Here is a 14,196-nt window from a genome sequence, read left to right on the forward strand (position 1 = left end):
ACAACTTCTAAAAGAAATAGGATCTGTCATTTGCCCTTCTACAGCAAAAGTAAGCCATTTTTTCTTGGCAGAATTTTCTAGTAGTTATCTCTAAATACCAGCAAATCACAGGTCCCCATGTTCCAGTCAGCAGAACCACTTCCTGTCAAAAGTTTATTATGATATTACATGAAATATGGAATAGAAACCCAGAGAGTTGTCTTAGTTCCTTTCAGAATACAAGAATTTGCAACCGTAACTTTGAATTTCCTTTCCCTTTGCCAGATAACTTTGAACTTTACCCCAAACTAAAGAGAAAACAATTCTGGGTCAAGGAGTCAGACCAGCACTAAAGTCCTAGCACGGAACAGTTTGCCATAGAAAGGACTTTGGGTGGACCACCAACTTCCAAAACAGTCCATTCCTGTGAGTTTCACATTCGCTTTCTATTCTTCCCCCAGATTTGTTTTGAAAAGATTCCTCTATGATCAGTCTTACCATCACCTCCATCCTGCGTTCCCCTTGAGACCCTATCATGTGGATGTATCTACGAGCCCAAGGTGACACTAGGTTGTCATTATAGACTCACGGGTCATTTTTGTTCTCTTTTTCTTGCCACAATCAAGGCTGAAAATTAATTCAAATATACTGTTTCCAAAAACACCTTTCTCAGTAGTTTTATGGATCTTAGTAACCTCCAAAAAGGCAGGGATGTCCAGAAGAAAATAATTATGTGAGTACCAAAAATAATGGTGAAGAGTCAGGCACAATGGCCCTCTCTAATCCCAGCACATTCTAAGGCTGGGGCAGGTGGAACTCTGATTTTGAGGCCAGCCTGGTGTATAGAACAAGTTCCAGGATATCCAGGGGTACACTGAGAAACCCTGACTTGAAAAAAATAACAGCAAAAACAGAAACAAAAATAAAAACAATAAAAAAACTCACAGCCAAACAACCAAGCAAAAGATGGTGAAGGCACAAGTCAGGCCCTTTATCAGGAAAGGCTGGCATCTGTGTCAACAGCCGCTTCTGCATGGGCAATGAAAAGACTCATGTTGAAATTTGTCTTCCAGATCCTTATGTACATATGTGAGTGAGTGTGTAGCTGTTAGATAACTTGGGAGAGGGACAGGAAATGAAATAACAAAAAACATCTTCTCCCTCCTGGAGCCTAGCTTAGATCACATTCAAAGCACAACCAGTACCCGTGATTAATGGACTCATAAAAATAGTGTAGATGAGAACGATCCGTGTGGAACACCTAGTCCACCCTGCCCCCACCCAGACTTGCTCAGCCAGTGCATGAGTGTTCTCAGCAATGTGTTCTCTATTATTCTCCTGATATAGTTAGCTTACACCATCATGCACCAAGCTTGCTCAAGGACCAGGAGGCATATACGGCCTTTCTGGCCCCAGCTCACCCTAAGGTTGCCCTTGAGATGAGCTGAGTTCTCAGGCCCCCTGTGTTAATTCTCTACATTCTCACAGCCTTGGCACATTATACTGAGGCAGGACACTTAGCATGCAGAAGCACTGGCCATGTTTCCAAGATCCTTGGTATATTCAGCAAACCCTCCCATACCCATATGCGAAACCACACAAACATAGATCACTGCTTCATCCACCATGGTGCATGCTCAGTGACCACTAAAATATTAGTCAAAAATCCATGGTACTTTACCCACAGCCTCCTCTGGAGTCCAGTAACCGGAAGAGTCACACACTCGCCCAGAGGATGCCTTGTACACGTACTGACGGAATGTCCCATCTTCAGTGCAGGCACCGCACATGCTGTCAGGGGCCCTGGGGAGAGGAAGTAAGAGGAAGGGATGTTATTATGCTGAATTAAGGAAAAGAAATCATGAAGACTTTGGGGAAGGACAGTGCCACTAGAGAATCAGGCCCCAGGGGACAAGGGAACGTATTTATCATTGCAACCCAGGTTCTTCTGTGGACCTCCTCTTTGGGAAAATTCTGACACAGGAAACCTCAAAGTCAGGAAAGTTTAACAGTCATAAAAGAAGTCCATGAGATGAAAGGGAGCCTTTTTCCTAGAACCATGTCTGAACCAACACAAAACCCCTTCAGTAAATAAGTGTCAGAAAGGCATAGAAGACCCACACCTGTCCCCTAAAGCAATGCTCTCCCAAGTGAAGCCACGAGCTATATGTGCTATGACTTTTAATGCCCTACTTTTACCTACATGCATAAGATAAAGTGTAAAGTGCAGTGAGTTTTGATTCTCCATTGTCCATAGCAATAGGTCAAAATTCCTTCTCAACACCAGATGGTGTGTATGACAAGTCAGCTCCTGCCTTAGCTCCTCCAGTTCCTTCATAAACATTATGAGTCTAGCACACATCCCACCACACCGTGCTCCAAATGCTCCATGCCCATCTTGCTCCACAAAATACATGTTCTTACAACGATCCCACCACACCACACTCCAATTGCTCCACACCCATCTTGCTGCTCCATGAAATACATGTTCTTACAATGATCAAATATCTTTGCTCTCATAGCACTTAATCAGCCCTGCCCTTCGCAGTGGTACTTAACCTTCCTCCTCTGAGAGGCTGGTACATGCTTCTCTGTACATACCCCTACGGTTGGCCCCTTTCTCAGGACACTGCTGTGTGTGTCTACAAACTTCTATCTATCCTCTTCTGACTCCTGGGCCTGTGAGTATATTTCAGTCTGTTCAATTCTCATGTCCCTAGGAATCAGCACACAACTGCATTCAGCCAACCCTTTGTAAGGATGTCTGTGAGGTAATTCAGTGTACAAAGAGGTTTTACAAGCATCCCATTTCGAGTAACCAGAACATGTAGGGATAACTAGACTAAGTAACAAGGACCAACTGCTTTCTGAGACTTCTCTCTCTTCTCCCTCTGTCTCTGTCTCTGTCTCTCTGTCTTTCTGTCTCTCTGTCTTTCTGTCTCTCTGTGTCTCTCTGTCTCTCCCTCTCTCTTCCTCTCCCTCTCTCTCTTTCCCCTTCTCCCCCTCTCTTTCTTACACACACACACACACACACACACACACACACACACACACACGGAATCTTCTTAGAAGCCCAGTTGTGAACAGCATATCTGAAATGCTAGCTTTACATCAAGGTAGCATATAAAAAATATGACTAGCAGATTAGTATCTTATAATACACTAATGAAACCATATTATTAAGCAAAATGTAATTGTGACAGGGGCCTCCAACTATTAAGCACCTTATGTATCTAGCCTTGTGTTTCTTGTGTTTTTCATAACTTTTTCCTAATCCCTGTGATGATACCATGCTTACAAATAAGAAAGCTGGAACTCAGAAAGCCTTAAGTCAGTTGCCCAATGTCACAAATTCCATAGTTCTTTTGAGCAAGCTCACAAACACTATCTAGTGTTGTATTTTGGCAACTAAAAGGTGTAGTTAAGACCCACCCTCTCATTCCCTCAGTATTCATTCTAACGTGGACACAATTCCAAGCCACATTTCCCTGATGCATTTGCCCTTCTGTAGCAGCTTCAGAGTGCGTAGCTGGAGCTCCTCTCTGACACAAGGATTCCAAATACCTACAAGGGTGGAGTAAACATTACTCCAGGCGTGACACAAATTGCTGGGCATGTGACGTGAGTCTCTCCAACACACGTGCTAGAAGGCCTCAAAACTGCAGCCTACCTCGCTGAGAAAAGGAAGCAAATTGCTGTCTTTTCCGCCAACAGACACTCAGCCAGCCAGTTCTGATGTCTGCTTTATCGTAACGTTTGTACCAGAGAGAGAATTGAAAGATTAAATTGTTTACACGTGTTACGTAAACTGATGTAAAACTGGGGTTTGCATGTACCCACAGAGGACTTACTGTTCAGCTGGTCCTGCCAAAGCTACACAAGGTCACACTTGCAGGAAGACGATTCTTATACACATTACATAGATGTATGCTGAATCATCAAAGGGGCCCATGGAAATCTGGGCGCCGATGACAAGGCAGACTATTTTGTAGTGCTGTGAGTGCTAAATGATGTCATGACTAAGCATGAGTCAAGGAATGAGGATTTCAAGAAACTGTGAACATCACTTTGAAGAAGAATCCACTGGCTTTAGAATATCCTCAGCTCTCCTTATCTGCCCAAACCTCAGGCGTTCATTAAATCCAGAGAACATGAGTGCATGCTCCAGGGCCATCTGCTCCTTAGCTGAACCTGGATACCCACAGTAAAGTATTGTCCAAAGAGGAGCCACGGTCCACTGGTCCTGTACCCACTGGAAAGCACAAAGTGGAACTAAGGGGTTACTTTTTAAAATTGTAAAGGCCACAAATCTGGGGAATGGGAAAGGACGCAGAACAAGTCACCGGAAGGAGTGAGAGTGACTATGGTCAAGTATATGGAATTCTCAAGTAAAATATTATATGAAGAAAAACAAAGGAGTAGATGTCTACCTGCAAAATGGGAAAACTGAAAATTCGAAGTATTTATCTAGTCTGTGCTGCTCACTTCTGGATTTTTTTCTGAATCACCTGTTGTGGGGTCTTGAGCTAGCCCCACCTGCCTCTCCTCCCAGGCAAGAATGGTGCTCACTGTAAGGATTGCATTAAACAAGTGAAGCCAGATATCACAGTGTCTCCTACACAGTGAGACTGAAGAGAAAACAGCTTCCCCATTATTTAGTATCTGGGTGTAGGCTTCCAGAAAGCAGTCTACATGATTCAAAGATGCCTTTTTAGTTAAACCATATTCCCTATTGCCACCTCACACACACCAGATCTGTCTGTCATCTATCTGTCTATCTATCTATCTATCTATCTATCTATCTATCTATCTATCTATCTATCTATGTATCAATCCATCCATGCATCCATCCATAATCTATCTATCTATCTATCTATCTATCTATCTATCTATCTATCTATCTATCATCTATCTATCTGTAAGGATTTTCCTGAGGTTAGATTCTACAAGTAAGCAAAGGAAGAATGGCAATTGGCTTCAAGTATTGTGATTTTCTCTCTTTTATGAGTGGGCATTAAGTGTTTATTATGGCAGTCAAAGACAAAAACACAAGCTGCCAGCAGAGGGGGCAGATAGAAACAGGTGAAAGCACTCCTTCTTTGGAGAGTGGCCATCAGGCAGAACAGAACAACAGTGGTAGAAATGCTGAGCTCAGTTTATACACCCCTACAGTTTCTTTCCCCACTAGAACTGACATAAGAAACATGATCTACTTCCCCTGCTACAGTCACCATTGTCCAAAAAGACAAACTGCCTGCAGAGGAACAGCTGGCCAAGACAGATGTGCAGGCAATGCCTGGTCAGTTCTCCAGGCCACTCTTGTGTGGAGTAAGCACACACGATGTACCTCTGGCTCCCATGCGAGACCCTTCGCTCTGTTAAGGAGCTGAGCTCAGGGCAGACTCAGGAGATGGGGCTCCCCTCATTTTAGACTTTCTCCACATTTTTGTAAGAGTTCAAAAATAGCAGAGCACCTCCCTCACCTGTCATATACAACTCCGCTGATAGGAGGCAGCCAATGGATAGTGAGGGACTTGTGGGTTTGCCCAATAACTATGGGTGGTATGGGTATGGGGGTGGGCTTTTGGCTTTCACTCCATTGCTGGTATACAAGATCCAAGTAGCAATGCATCCGGGCCACCTGATTGGGGGTGAAGTTGTCAGTGCAATCGTCATCTGTGGAGACAAAAAGGGATTTTGAGGCTATAACCTGTACCAGTGCACAAAGACAGATCTTACTCTGCTCTCACTATCCCTAGCACCCTACATCTTACATTTATTAGACTCAGAAAACATTAGACTCTGTAAAGAAAGGCATTCTTCTCTAGAAAGAAAGCCAAACATGGAAAAGGCAAAGCAGAGACTTGCTTTTCTCACCAGTAAGGTTGTTTGAAGTCACAGGATTGTCCTAAGCCAGTGGTTCTCAATCTTCCTACTGCTGTAAACCCTTATCACAGTTCCTCATGTTGTGGTGACCCCCAACAATAAGATTATTCCATTGTAATTTTCTGCTGTTCTGAGTTGTAATGTAAATATCTGATATGCAGGGGATCTGACATACAACACCATAGGGGTTGCGATCCACACAGAGAACCGCTATCCTAAACTGATGGTTACTACTGAGCACACTACAAGGTGGCAGTGTTTCAGCAGAGGGTCTCCTCACTTGTGTTTGGAATTACCTACATCTGCTACATAGACCTATGACCATGCCCAAGGAGGGTCAGTGAAGAGAAGCTGAAATGTCAAGGAAGCCTCAGGGATGCAAATGATGTTCCTAACCTTACTGTCAGAGCCAGCAAAATCCCTGTGTTCACTATACATTTCATAAGGTTGAAAACGAGTCATTTAAGTTTTGAGCACTTTTCTATTTGGAGTAGACCAACTCTGTCCCTGCCCCCATTCTGCCTCTCAACACTGTCTCTGCCATACTTAAGGAGTCTCTTCTTCTAGACTCTGTATGTCCAAGACCATCCATCTATTCCTTGCTGAGGTAGACAGAGGTGTCGATGCTTATGGATTCAAGTCATTGTTCACAACAATGACATTTGGAGAGAACCATCTTCAGAGGCCACAGACAGAACCAGGTAGCTCATTGTTCTGCCTTATCTTTGAAACCATGAACAGGGGCTGGTAGTTTCCCTTTTATAAAGACAGAGAATGAACAAGTTGCTTTCTTTCACCATTGGAGGAGGTGATCAAATCAAAGTAGTTGTCAGTTTTAATTATAATTATGCCTGTCTTTAAAAGAATGCTTATTGCTACTTTTTGCCAGAAATAGAAGAGGTCTTGGAAAGCGGCAAGAAGGATGATCCAGAAGATGACCCCAAGAAGAACCAGGCCATACAATGTAGTTTTCACCAGGGTCAACAAGGAAGGCACCATTTTAAAAATCAAATAGGATTTTGGACATAGTACATGGAAGGTCAGCTAAGAGTCAATGTTGTGTTAAAAGAGAATCTGGGTTTTTACACAGCATAAGATAAAAGGTTTTTGGTGCTTCACTTGATCAAGTCAGTTTGTGAACTATCTGTAAAACTAATGAATGGAAGTCTCCACCCAGAGATCTGTCATTCATCACTATCTGACTAGAGAGCCTTCAGGGTACAGCCTTCAATAAAAATCATCACACTGTAAAAGCTGACTAGATCTCAAGAGGGTTTCCGACTTTGTCCCATTTTATTCAAGACAGAAACATCTTTCACTTTCAAGCTCTCATGGAAGAGAATCCAGTCAACAAAAACCTGTAATATCTTAGTATGTTGTCAAACTTCAAACAAACATATGGAAAGTATAGGAATACCCAGCCCAACGTATACTTCAACTCTGTGACATGAATCTCCATTGGTCTCTTAACTGCACCCTACTAATTCCCAAAGACACTCAACAGGAAACAAAAACATGGAGTCTTGGTAATACCTGTGTAGCTCATGTAGTTATTGAATGGAGCCCCTGGGAAAAGGGTGAAGCCGCAGGTGTCATTAGCTGGCTCTGGGTCCCGGCAGAGCTTGCTCTTGGGTGTGGGAGCAGTGTCAGCACACAGGTCTCCTGTCTCCATGGATGGCACTGTCTCTCTACAGGGGTCATCACAGGATTCTCTTTCGCTGACTCCTTTGAATACATGGTAGAGACCCAGGACATGTCCCACCTCATGGATCATGATGTTGGTGTGGCCAAGCATACCGTAATAGGCTGGGTTGAGGACGACACCACCTGTAATGGAAAACATGTTTCAGAAAAATAAATGAACAATAGCCACCCTTAGCTATGCCTTTGACAAATACCAAGAAGTCCATCTCAATCTCTACAAAATAGTTTATAACTAACATAGTGGCATCTAATTATGTTCTATGGACACCTCCAGAACTAACCTTCAGACATTTCTCTAATATCTGTCATTGGGTCTTTATAGTGATGAAACATATCCGCATGAGAGAGGCAAGCTTCTCAGCCCCAGATATAAATTAAACAACTGAGGGAGTGAAAAAACGAAGTTATAAATGCTAACCTCAAATATTTCCAACTTAGTTCATGCATTAGTATTTTAAAAGCTTGGCTGGATTGCCATTACTGTAGACAGATGCACAGGAGGTCCAGGGAGAGGCAGCTAGGGAGATACCTAGTTCCTCTATATACTCTCTGCCATTGTCCATCTGGCCTCCTAGAACATCACTGCCTGTAAAGAGGGATGATATTGCCACATCGGTACACTTTAGGAATATTTGGAAGCTATGGCTATGGCTCAGTCAGTAAATGTTTAATTTGAAAGCATGAGGGACTTCGCTCAGATCCCCATTACTCATGTAAAATTGACTGGGCCAGCAGCACAATCTGAGTTTCAGCGTTAGGGAGGTAGAGCAGGGAAATCCTTGAGGTTTGCTGGTCAATTAGTCTAGCAGAACCAGTGAGTTTCAGGTTAGATAAGACATTCTGCATAAAGCTTAGGTAAAGCATGATTGAGGAAAACCTTGACATCAGTCTCTGGCTTCCACACATGAATGTGAACACATACATAATAAATAAAAAAGTGTTTGAAACGTGCTAGCCATTTGATAAATGAGGTAAGAGAATTACTTGTCCACAATTGATCAAAAAATGGAGAGGAGAGCAGATCATGAAGTGCTCAGTCCCAAGAGTACATCTCTAACAACACCATAGGCTCAGAGGACATCTTGGAAGAGAGAGTAGAAAAACTGTAAGAGCCAAAGGACCTGAACTGCTACTGCGATATCCTGTCTCCTATTCTAGGCCATGGAAGCTGCACCCATGAAGTCTCAACATGATGGTTCCATAAGCAAGAGCTGCAAATTGGTAACACCAGTTGAGATGCCAACCTGGGTGGGAAAAATTTCATGGAGAGTCATCCTTAGATGGAAAGGTCAGGCAATTAATGACTTCTCAGACGAGAAGAGATTATCTTCCCCAGGGAGGAGTCTTTTAATTGTATTAGAAGGAGCCTTGTAATAGTACTGAACGCAATACTAGCTATTCATCCCTAATAACATATACATAGGAAAAGCACTAAACAACCTCACAAGTTTGTATTTATATTATATATATATATACATATATATATGTGTGTGTGTATGTGTGTGTGTGTGTGTGTGTGTGTGTATTCATATAACAGTAAGAGGTGTGAGAAATAAGGGGTGGATCTGAGAGGGGCAGGGAGTAAACATGATAAAAATATAGTGTACGCAATTCTCAAAGAATTATTAAAATATTAAATTTTTGGAAGAATGTTGCTTTTTTTTAATAAGCTCACCTAAGGTTTACCTCTCCTACGACTGAGGAGCTAGCGTTTTACACTCACCTCAGCATTTCCATAGGACACCGAGACAGGTGTTCCCAGAACAGGAAGTCACATGACATGAGTTTAGAGCTGGCTTCAATCTGCCCTCCTTACTAAAGCCCACCCCTGTTCCTTTTCCCATAACTAAACCACTTAACTTGGCATTACTTTTTAGGCCTCAAAATTGTCAGAAGAGACTAAGTCTAATCGCCAGTGCCTGAGAAAGAGACTATCAAGAGACCTAGGTTCATCCTTCAAGGGTTAAGAATCACCCTGTGCATCAGTGTCAGACTGGCCCTTGCATTGTGTCTTAGTGTAGTGTAAAGACTGCCTCATTCCTAACAACCACATTTTTTCTATATTGATGGTCTCGTGGGGATGGCCAGTGCTCTAGAAAAAAAGCCCCGCCTCTCTTTTGCCACGGTCCGTAAAGGTATTGGGACTATGAAGATGGCAGCCGATCCAATAAATGACAGAACTCAGAAGAAACTGAAACAATAGTGTGAACGGATGCGGAAGGTTTTTAAAATACAGACAGTTTTGGCTAAGTCTAATCTTTTTCTGTTGCCAGAGTTTCCTTACATCTTACCTCATTAGGATGTGAACAACAGAATCTTGAAAGCATGGAGTAGAGGATCCTTTCCTGGATGTGGATTTCTAAGGGCTGTGCCATCTGAGTCCTGAAGGAACTCTGGATTGGCCAGCAAGACCAAGGTTATCTGAACGCTGTCATCTTTACCTCCACACTGCCAACATACCCACCACCACATTAGGCTAAAAAAGACCCATAAGTTGAAAGAAAAGAGATAAAAGATGTGTTGGGAATGTGTATCCGACAAAGTTGATCTTCCTGTCTTTTGAATATCAAAATTTAAGGCAGGTTTTTGAAATCAGATAGCAGGTGGATTTTGTATCATTCTAGAAGTAGATTTCTGAGGAAGTGTCCTAGTCCTATAGAAGAGTGGCTGGATAGAGAGGAAGTGAGAGTAAGTGGGGAGGTTGACACAAAGAGACAAAATGACACCTAAGTCACTCAGAAGACTACATGAATGTGATGCTGTGATGAGAATGATGATCATCTCAGGTGGTCAGCATCACCTGGTGACTAAGGAAAAAAAAAAGACCGTGGTCTGAAGTAGAAACTTCTAGTTTCTGTGGAAAGCTAGTTATGTGAAATGGTGGTTTTTGGAGTACACAGGTGAAAGGATGTCTTGCTAAAGCAGACACATGGAAGAATGTTTTCCTGAAGCAGACACAGGTGAAATGATGTTTTGATATAGCATACACATGAAAGAATGCTTGATGGAGGAGTATAAATATGACCCAAAGGACAGTGGGAGATGAGCACTGAGCCTTGGTGTGTTCTGCCTCACTATTCTTCACAAATGACAAGCATTTACTGGTTCACCTTACATAGCGTTGTTGAGCTCCACTAGTGAGGACTCCAGAGAGAAACTTGCCCAATAACTACTCATGGGGTTCCTGCATCAGCTTGCTGCTTCCACATCCTCATCTTATGTCAGTGGGTGAGTCTTGCAGTTTTTTTTCAGGATTGAACTACAGCTGCCAGTTTATGCCTGGTGTCTGCCTGCCGAGAGGTCTGGACTGTAGCCGCTGAGTCAGTTGTATTTGGTGTTTGATATGGGACTGTACTTCCAAGAAAGAATATGGAGCTTGCGCTCAAAGAACTAATGCTGAATAGGTCCACTTCCCCTACATCCTAATAACTTTTCTCTTCCACTTCTGCTCGGTGGTAAGCTAGAGAAGATGTTGAACCTTTCTTAAAGGTAGGTTGCAAAAAACTTACCCTACAATGGTCCATCTGTAATCAGGATGTGTGAATCATCATTCTAGCTAGATGAAGCCTCAAGTGAAATGAGGCTCAACTGAGTACATTCCTAAACATGGGTGTTCAACCCAGAGATCAAGGTCAATCATGGAGTACATTTCTATTTGCTACATGCTTGCATGTGTGCATTGAGAGCTGGACTCAAAACAGAGCTGCTATGATCAACTTTCAAGTGTGGTACAGAATGAATGGACCTCTCCACACTTAGCAACTGGAGACCATGTGTGGCGCAGCTGTTTCTTAATGGACTTGCAGGAGGAATGCAGATGTGCCTACTTAGAAGGCCTTTCAGCTTTGATTATGAGGAACAAGCTAAAAAAGTAAGGCAAAGCTGTTGTGTGGTCTTGGGAATGCTGCAGGGGAAGAAAAGAGAGAAGTTGATGACGAAAAGATGACTGTCAGCTGTGGAAAGTCAAGCTTCGAGCATGATGCTATGTTCCCAAGTCCTCACTGGTTTTTCCCAAGAACCAACACGGGACCACCAAAATGGCTCATGGAAAAGAGATTGATTCTCAAAGCTATTTCTATTTAAAAAGAGACTTAAGCAATTTGAGTAAAGGGCACTAGTTGAAATTATTTTTAAATGGTTGTGTAAAACTTTTAGGACTGAGTGTTATATGCCTGTAAATCAGGGAGTCCAGAGCTGCTCTGTAAGTGTCTATATAATTATTTCCAGTCTGGCTACCGTACGCTTCCCCCAAAACATATTCTCCACGATGAAGGAAGAAATTTGTAAAAATGCGCCTTAGTGTCCAAGCAAGGAGCGCTCTTGGGGAAGGCAGAGGAAGAAAATGACAAGAGTGGGTGGATAGATAGAAGGGAAGGAAACAAAGAAGGAGTGAAGAAAGACTAAGAACATAGAAAGGAATGAGATCTGCAAAGAGGTGTGGACCTGTCCAGAATCAGACAAGGGACTACGTATCTGTAAGACTCCTGTTATTTTCTTGGTACTGCATCCCGCACTCTCATTGGATGGCAGTCTTTGTTTCAGACAAGACTGAATGAATCCTGTGTGTTCAAGATGAAGATGAAGATACTACAGAATCTGATGTCAGTTTTATTTCCGTGTGCCCTTTCGGCTACACCTGTCCCTGGTTGCATGCACTGGGAGCTCTCGAGTACTTCCACATCATGCAAGAAGTGTAATTTGATGAATTCAGACTTCAGATGTTCTTAGAAAGGGGTTGGGAAGGTAACAAGCTGCTGGCACCTTGCAATTCACTGGTTAAGTAAGCGTGTGTGCATGGACTGAGTACCATTTTTTCGCCAGGCATTGTTTTGATTTTGATTTTCACTTTGCTTTGCTTTTGAATCAAGGAGTTGACAATTGCCAGAGCATATTTTAAAAGAGAAGAAGATCTTTCAATGTTTTACATTTAACATGATTATGTTTGGGGTTTTGTTTTTTGTTTGTTTTGTTTTATTTTCATGGTGGTGGTGGTTGTTTTTGTTGTTGTTTTGGTTTTGGTTTTTGATCGTGAGTGTATCATTTAACAGCTGTGTCATCCCTCCAGACAGGACACACGCAGAGGAAAAGAAGGAAGGAAGGAAAAAGAGAAAGAGGAAGGGAAGGAGGGAAGGAGTGGGGAGGGAGGGAGGAGGGGGGAGAAAAAGGTTGATTTGGGAATATTCAGCTCAAAATGGGATGTCTCCATCAGATCCCTACACTAAAGGTCAGGAACCTCATAGAAGAGAAGGCAGGAAGGGTGTAAGGGCCATGGGGGATGGAGGACACCTGGGTATAAGCTCTCTAAAACTGAGTGAGCAAAGCTCATGTGAAATCGTTGAGACTGAAGCAGTAAGCATAGGGACGGCCCAAGGCTGTACCAGGTCCTTTGTGCATGGACTATGGCTTCCAGTTAGTGTTTTTGTGAGAATACTGAGCATGTGAATGAGTGGGTTTCTGCTTCTCGTGCCTTTTCTTGAGCTCTTTTCCTTCTGTTGGTTCGTCTTGTCTAATTTGGATGGCATGGTTTTGGTTTTCTCATTTTATTTGTTATGTTTTGTTATTTGTCTTAGAAGCCTATTCTTTCCTATTGAAAGACTGAAAGGGAGCAGATCTCAATGCAGGAAGTGGGGGGAGGTCCAGGGAGGAATTGACAGGGGTAGAGAGAGGGGAAATGGAAATCAGAATGTATTATATGGGAAAATAATCTAATTTCAATAAAAGGGTGAGCTGATTCTGTAGTCTACACATATATAAATGCATATACTCTGGGGTTTCTTTGAAAATCAGAGGTTGAAGTACTAGGTAAGATCTGCCCAATATGTTTTGATCTCATCTTGTCCCAGGGAGAGCCTAGTTCCCTCAAACCTCCCTTATCACTTGCCCTATTCTTTCATGACTTATGAAGGGATCTCCCTTTGCTCTTATGAACAGTTCTCCCATTGTAAGAAGTCTACAAACTCATTTCTTTGCTTTAATAAAAGAGCCAACATCTTTCCAGGACATTAAAGACATCTCAGTTAAAAATGAGGTAGGAGGTCATGGAAACAAGCAAGAACGGCAACCACAGTCATGGGATTTAAAACATCACCATGACTAAAGACTAAAATTCATCGAGCCCCTTTGAAAGGCCAGGTAATCTTTCACTTATTTCCACATTTTATAACAAGGAAACCTAGAACCTGAAGGATACTTTCTCAAGAACACATTTGTTCTTCTCTGGGAAGTCAAAGCCCCCTCCCTCATTCAAAACATCTTTTCCCACAAGTCACAGTGTCTGGGCTCATTCGAAAACCTCTAGTGTTTAAACTCTCGTGAACGTAGGTGCAAGGCACTTGGGTCTCATGCACATTGGAGCATGTTGCTGCTCATCTCCTGAGGATGCTTGGAGCAGATATTGACCAGAGCACTCTGAAGTCTATGTCACAGCAGCAGACTGTCCCCTGACAGTGAGAATACCTCTCAGTAATGGAAGTATCTATCTGCTATTCACAGGGGCTTTCTCGGAGACTCTTCCCTTTTTTTTTCCTCACACAAACCTAAGTCTGTCTTCCTCCTAAGTGTAAGAAGATTTGGAGAAACACCAAATTCAATGTATTCTAAAGTGATCTACCTTCCTAATTGCTCCAA

At 42.6% G+C, this 14,196-nt stretch overlaps 1 protein-coding gene across 1 annotated transcript in view; it reads right to left on the reverse strand.

Moving 5' to 3' along the window:
- Pappa2 (pappalysin 2) overlaps positions 1-14,196 on the reverse strand; it is a 253,101-nt gene that overhangs the window by 149,537 nt on the left and 89,368 nt on the right. Inside the window, exons 4-6 of the mRNA XM_032915633.1 lie at positions 7,399-7,692; positions 5,463-5,655; positions 1,661-1,782 (exon numbers count right to left, since the gene is read on the reverse strand). Of these exons, the coding sequence (XP_032771524.1) occupies positions 1,661-1,782; positions 5,463-5,655; positions 7,399-7,692 (609 nt within the window). The remainder of the gene's footprint in view (positions 1-1,660; positions 1,783-5,462; positions 5,656-7,398; positions 7,693-14,196) is intronic.

The sequence above is a fragment of the Rattus rattus genome, chromosome 10 (assembly GCF_011064425.1).
Source record: "Rattus rattus isolate New Zealand chromosome 10, Rrattus_CSIRO_v1, whole genome shotgun sequence".
Classification (NCBI taxonomy): Eukaryota; Metazoa; Chordata; class Mammalia; order Rodentia; family Muridae; genus Rattus; species Rattus rattus.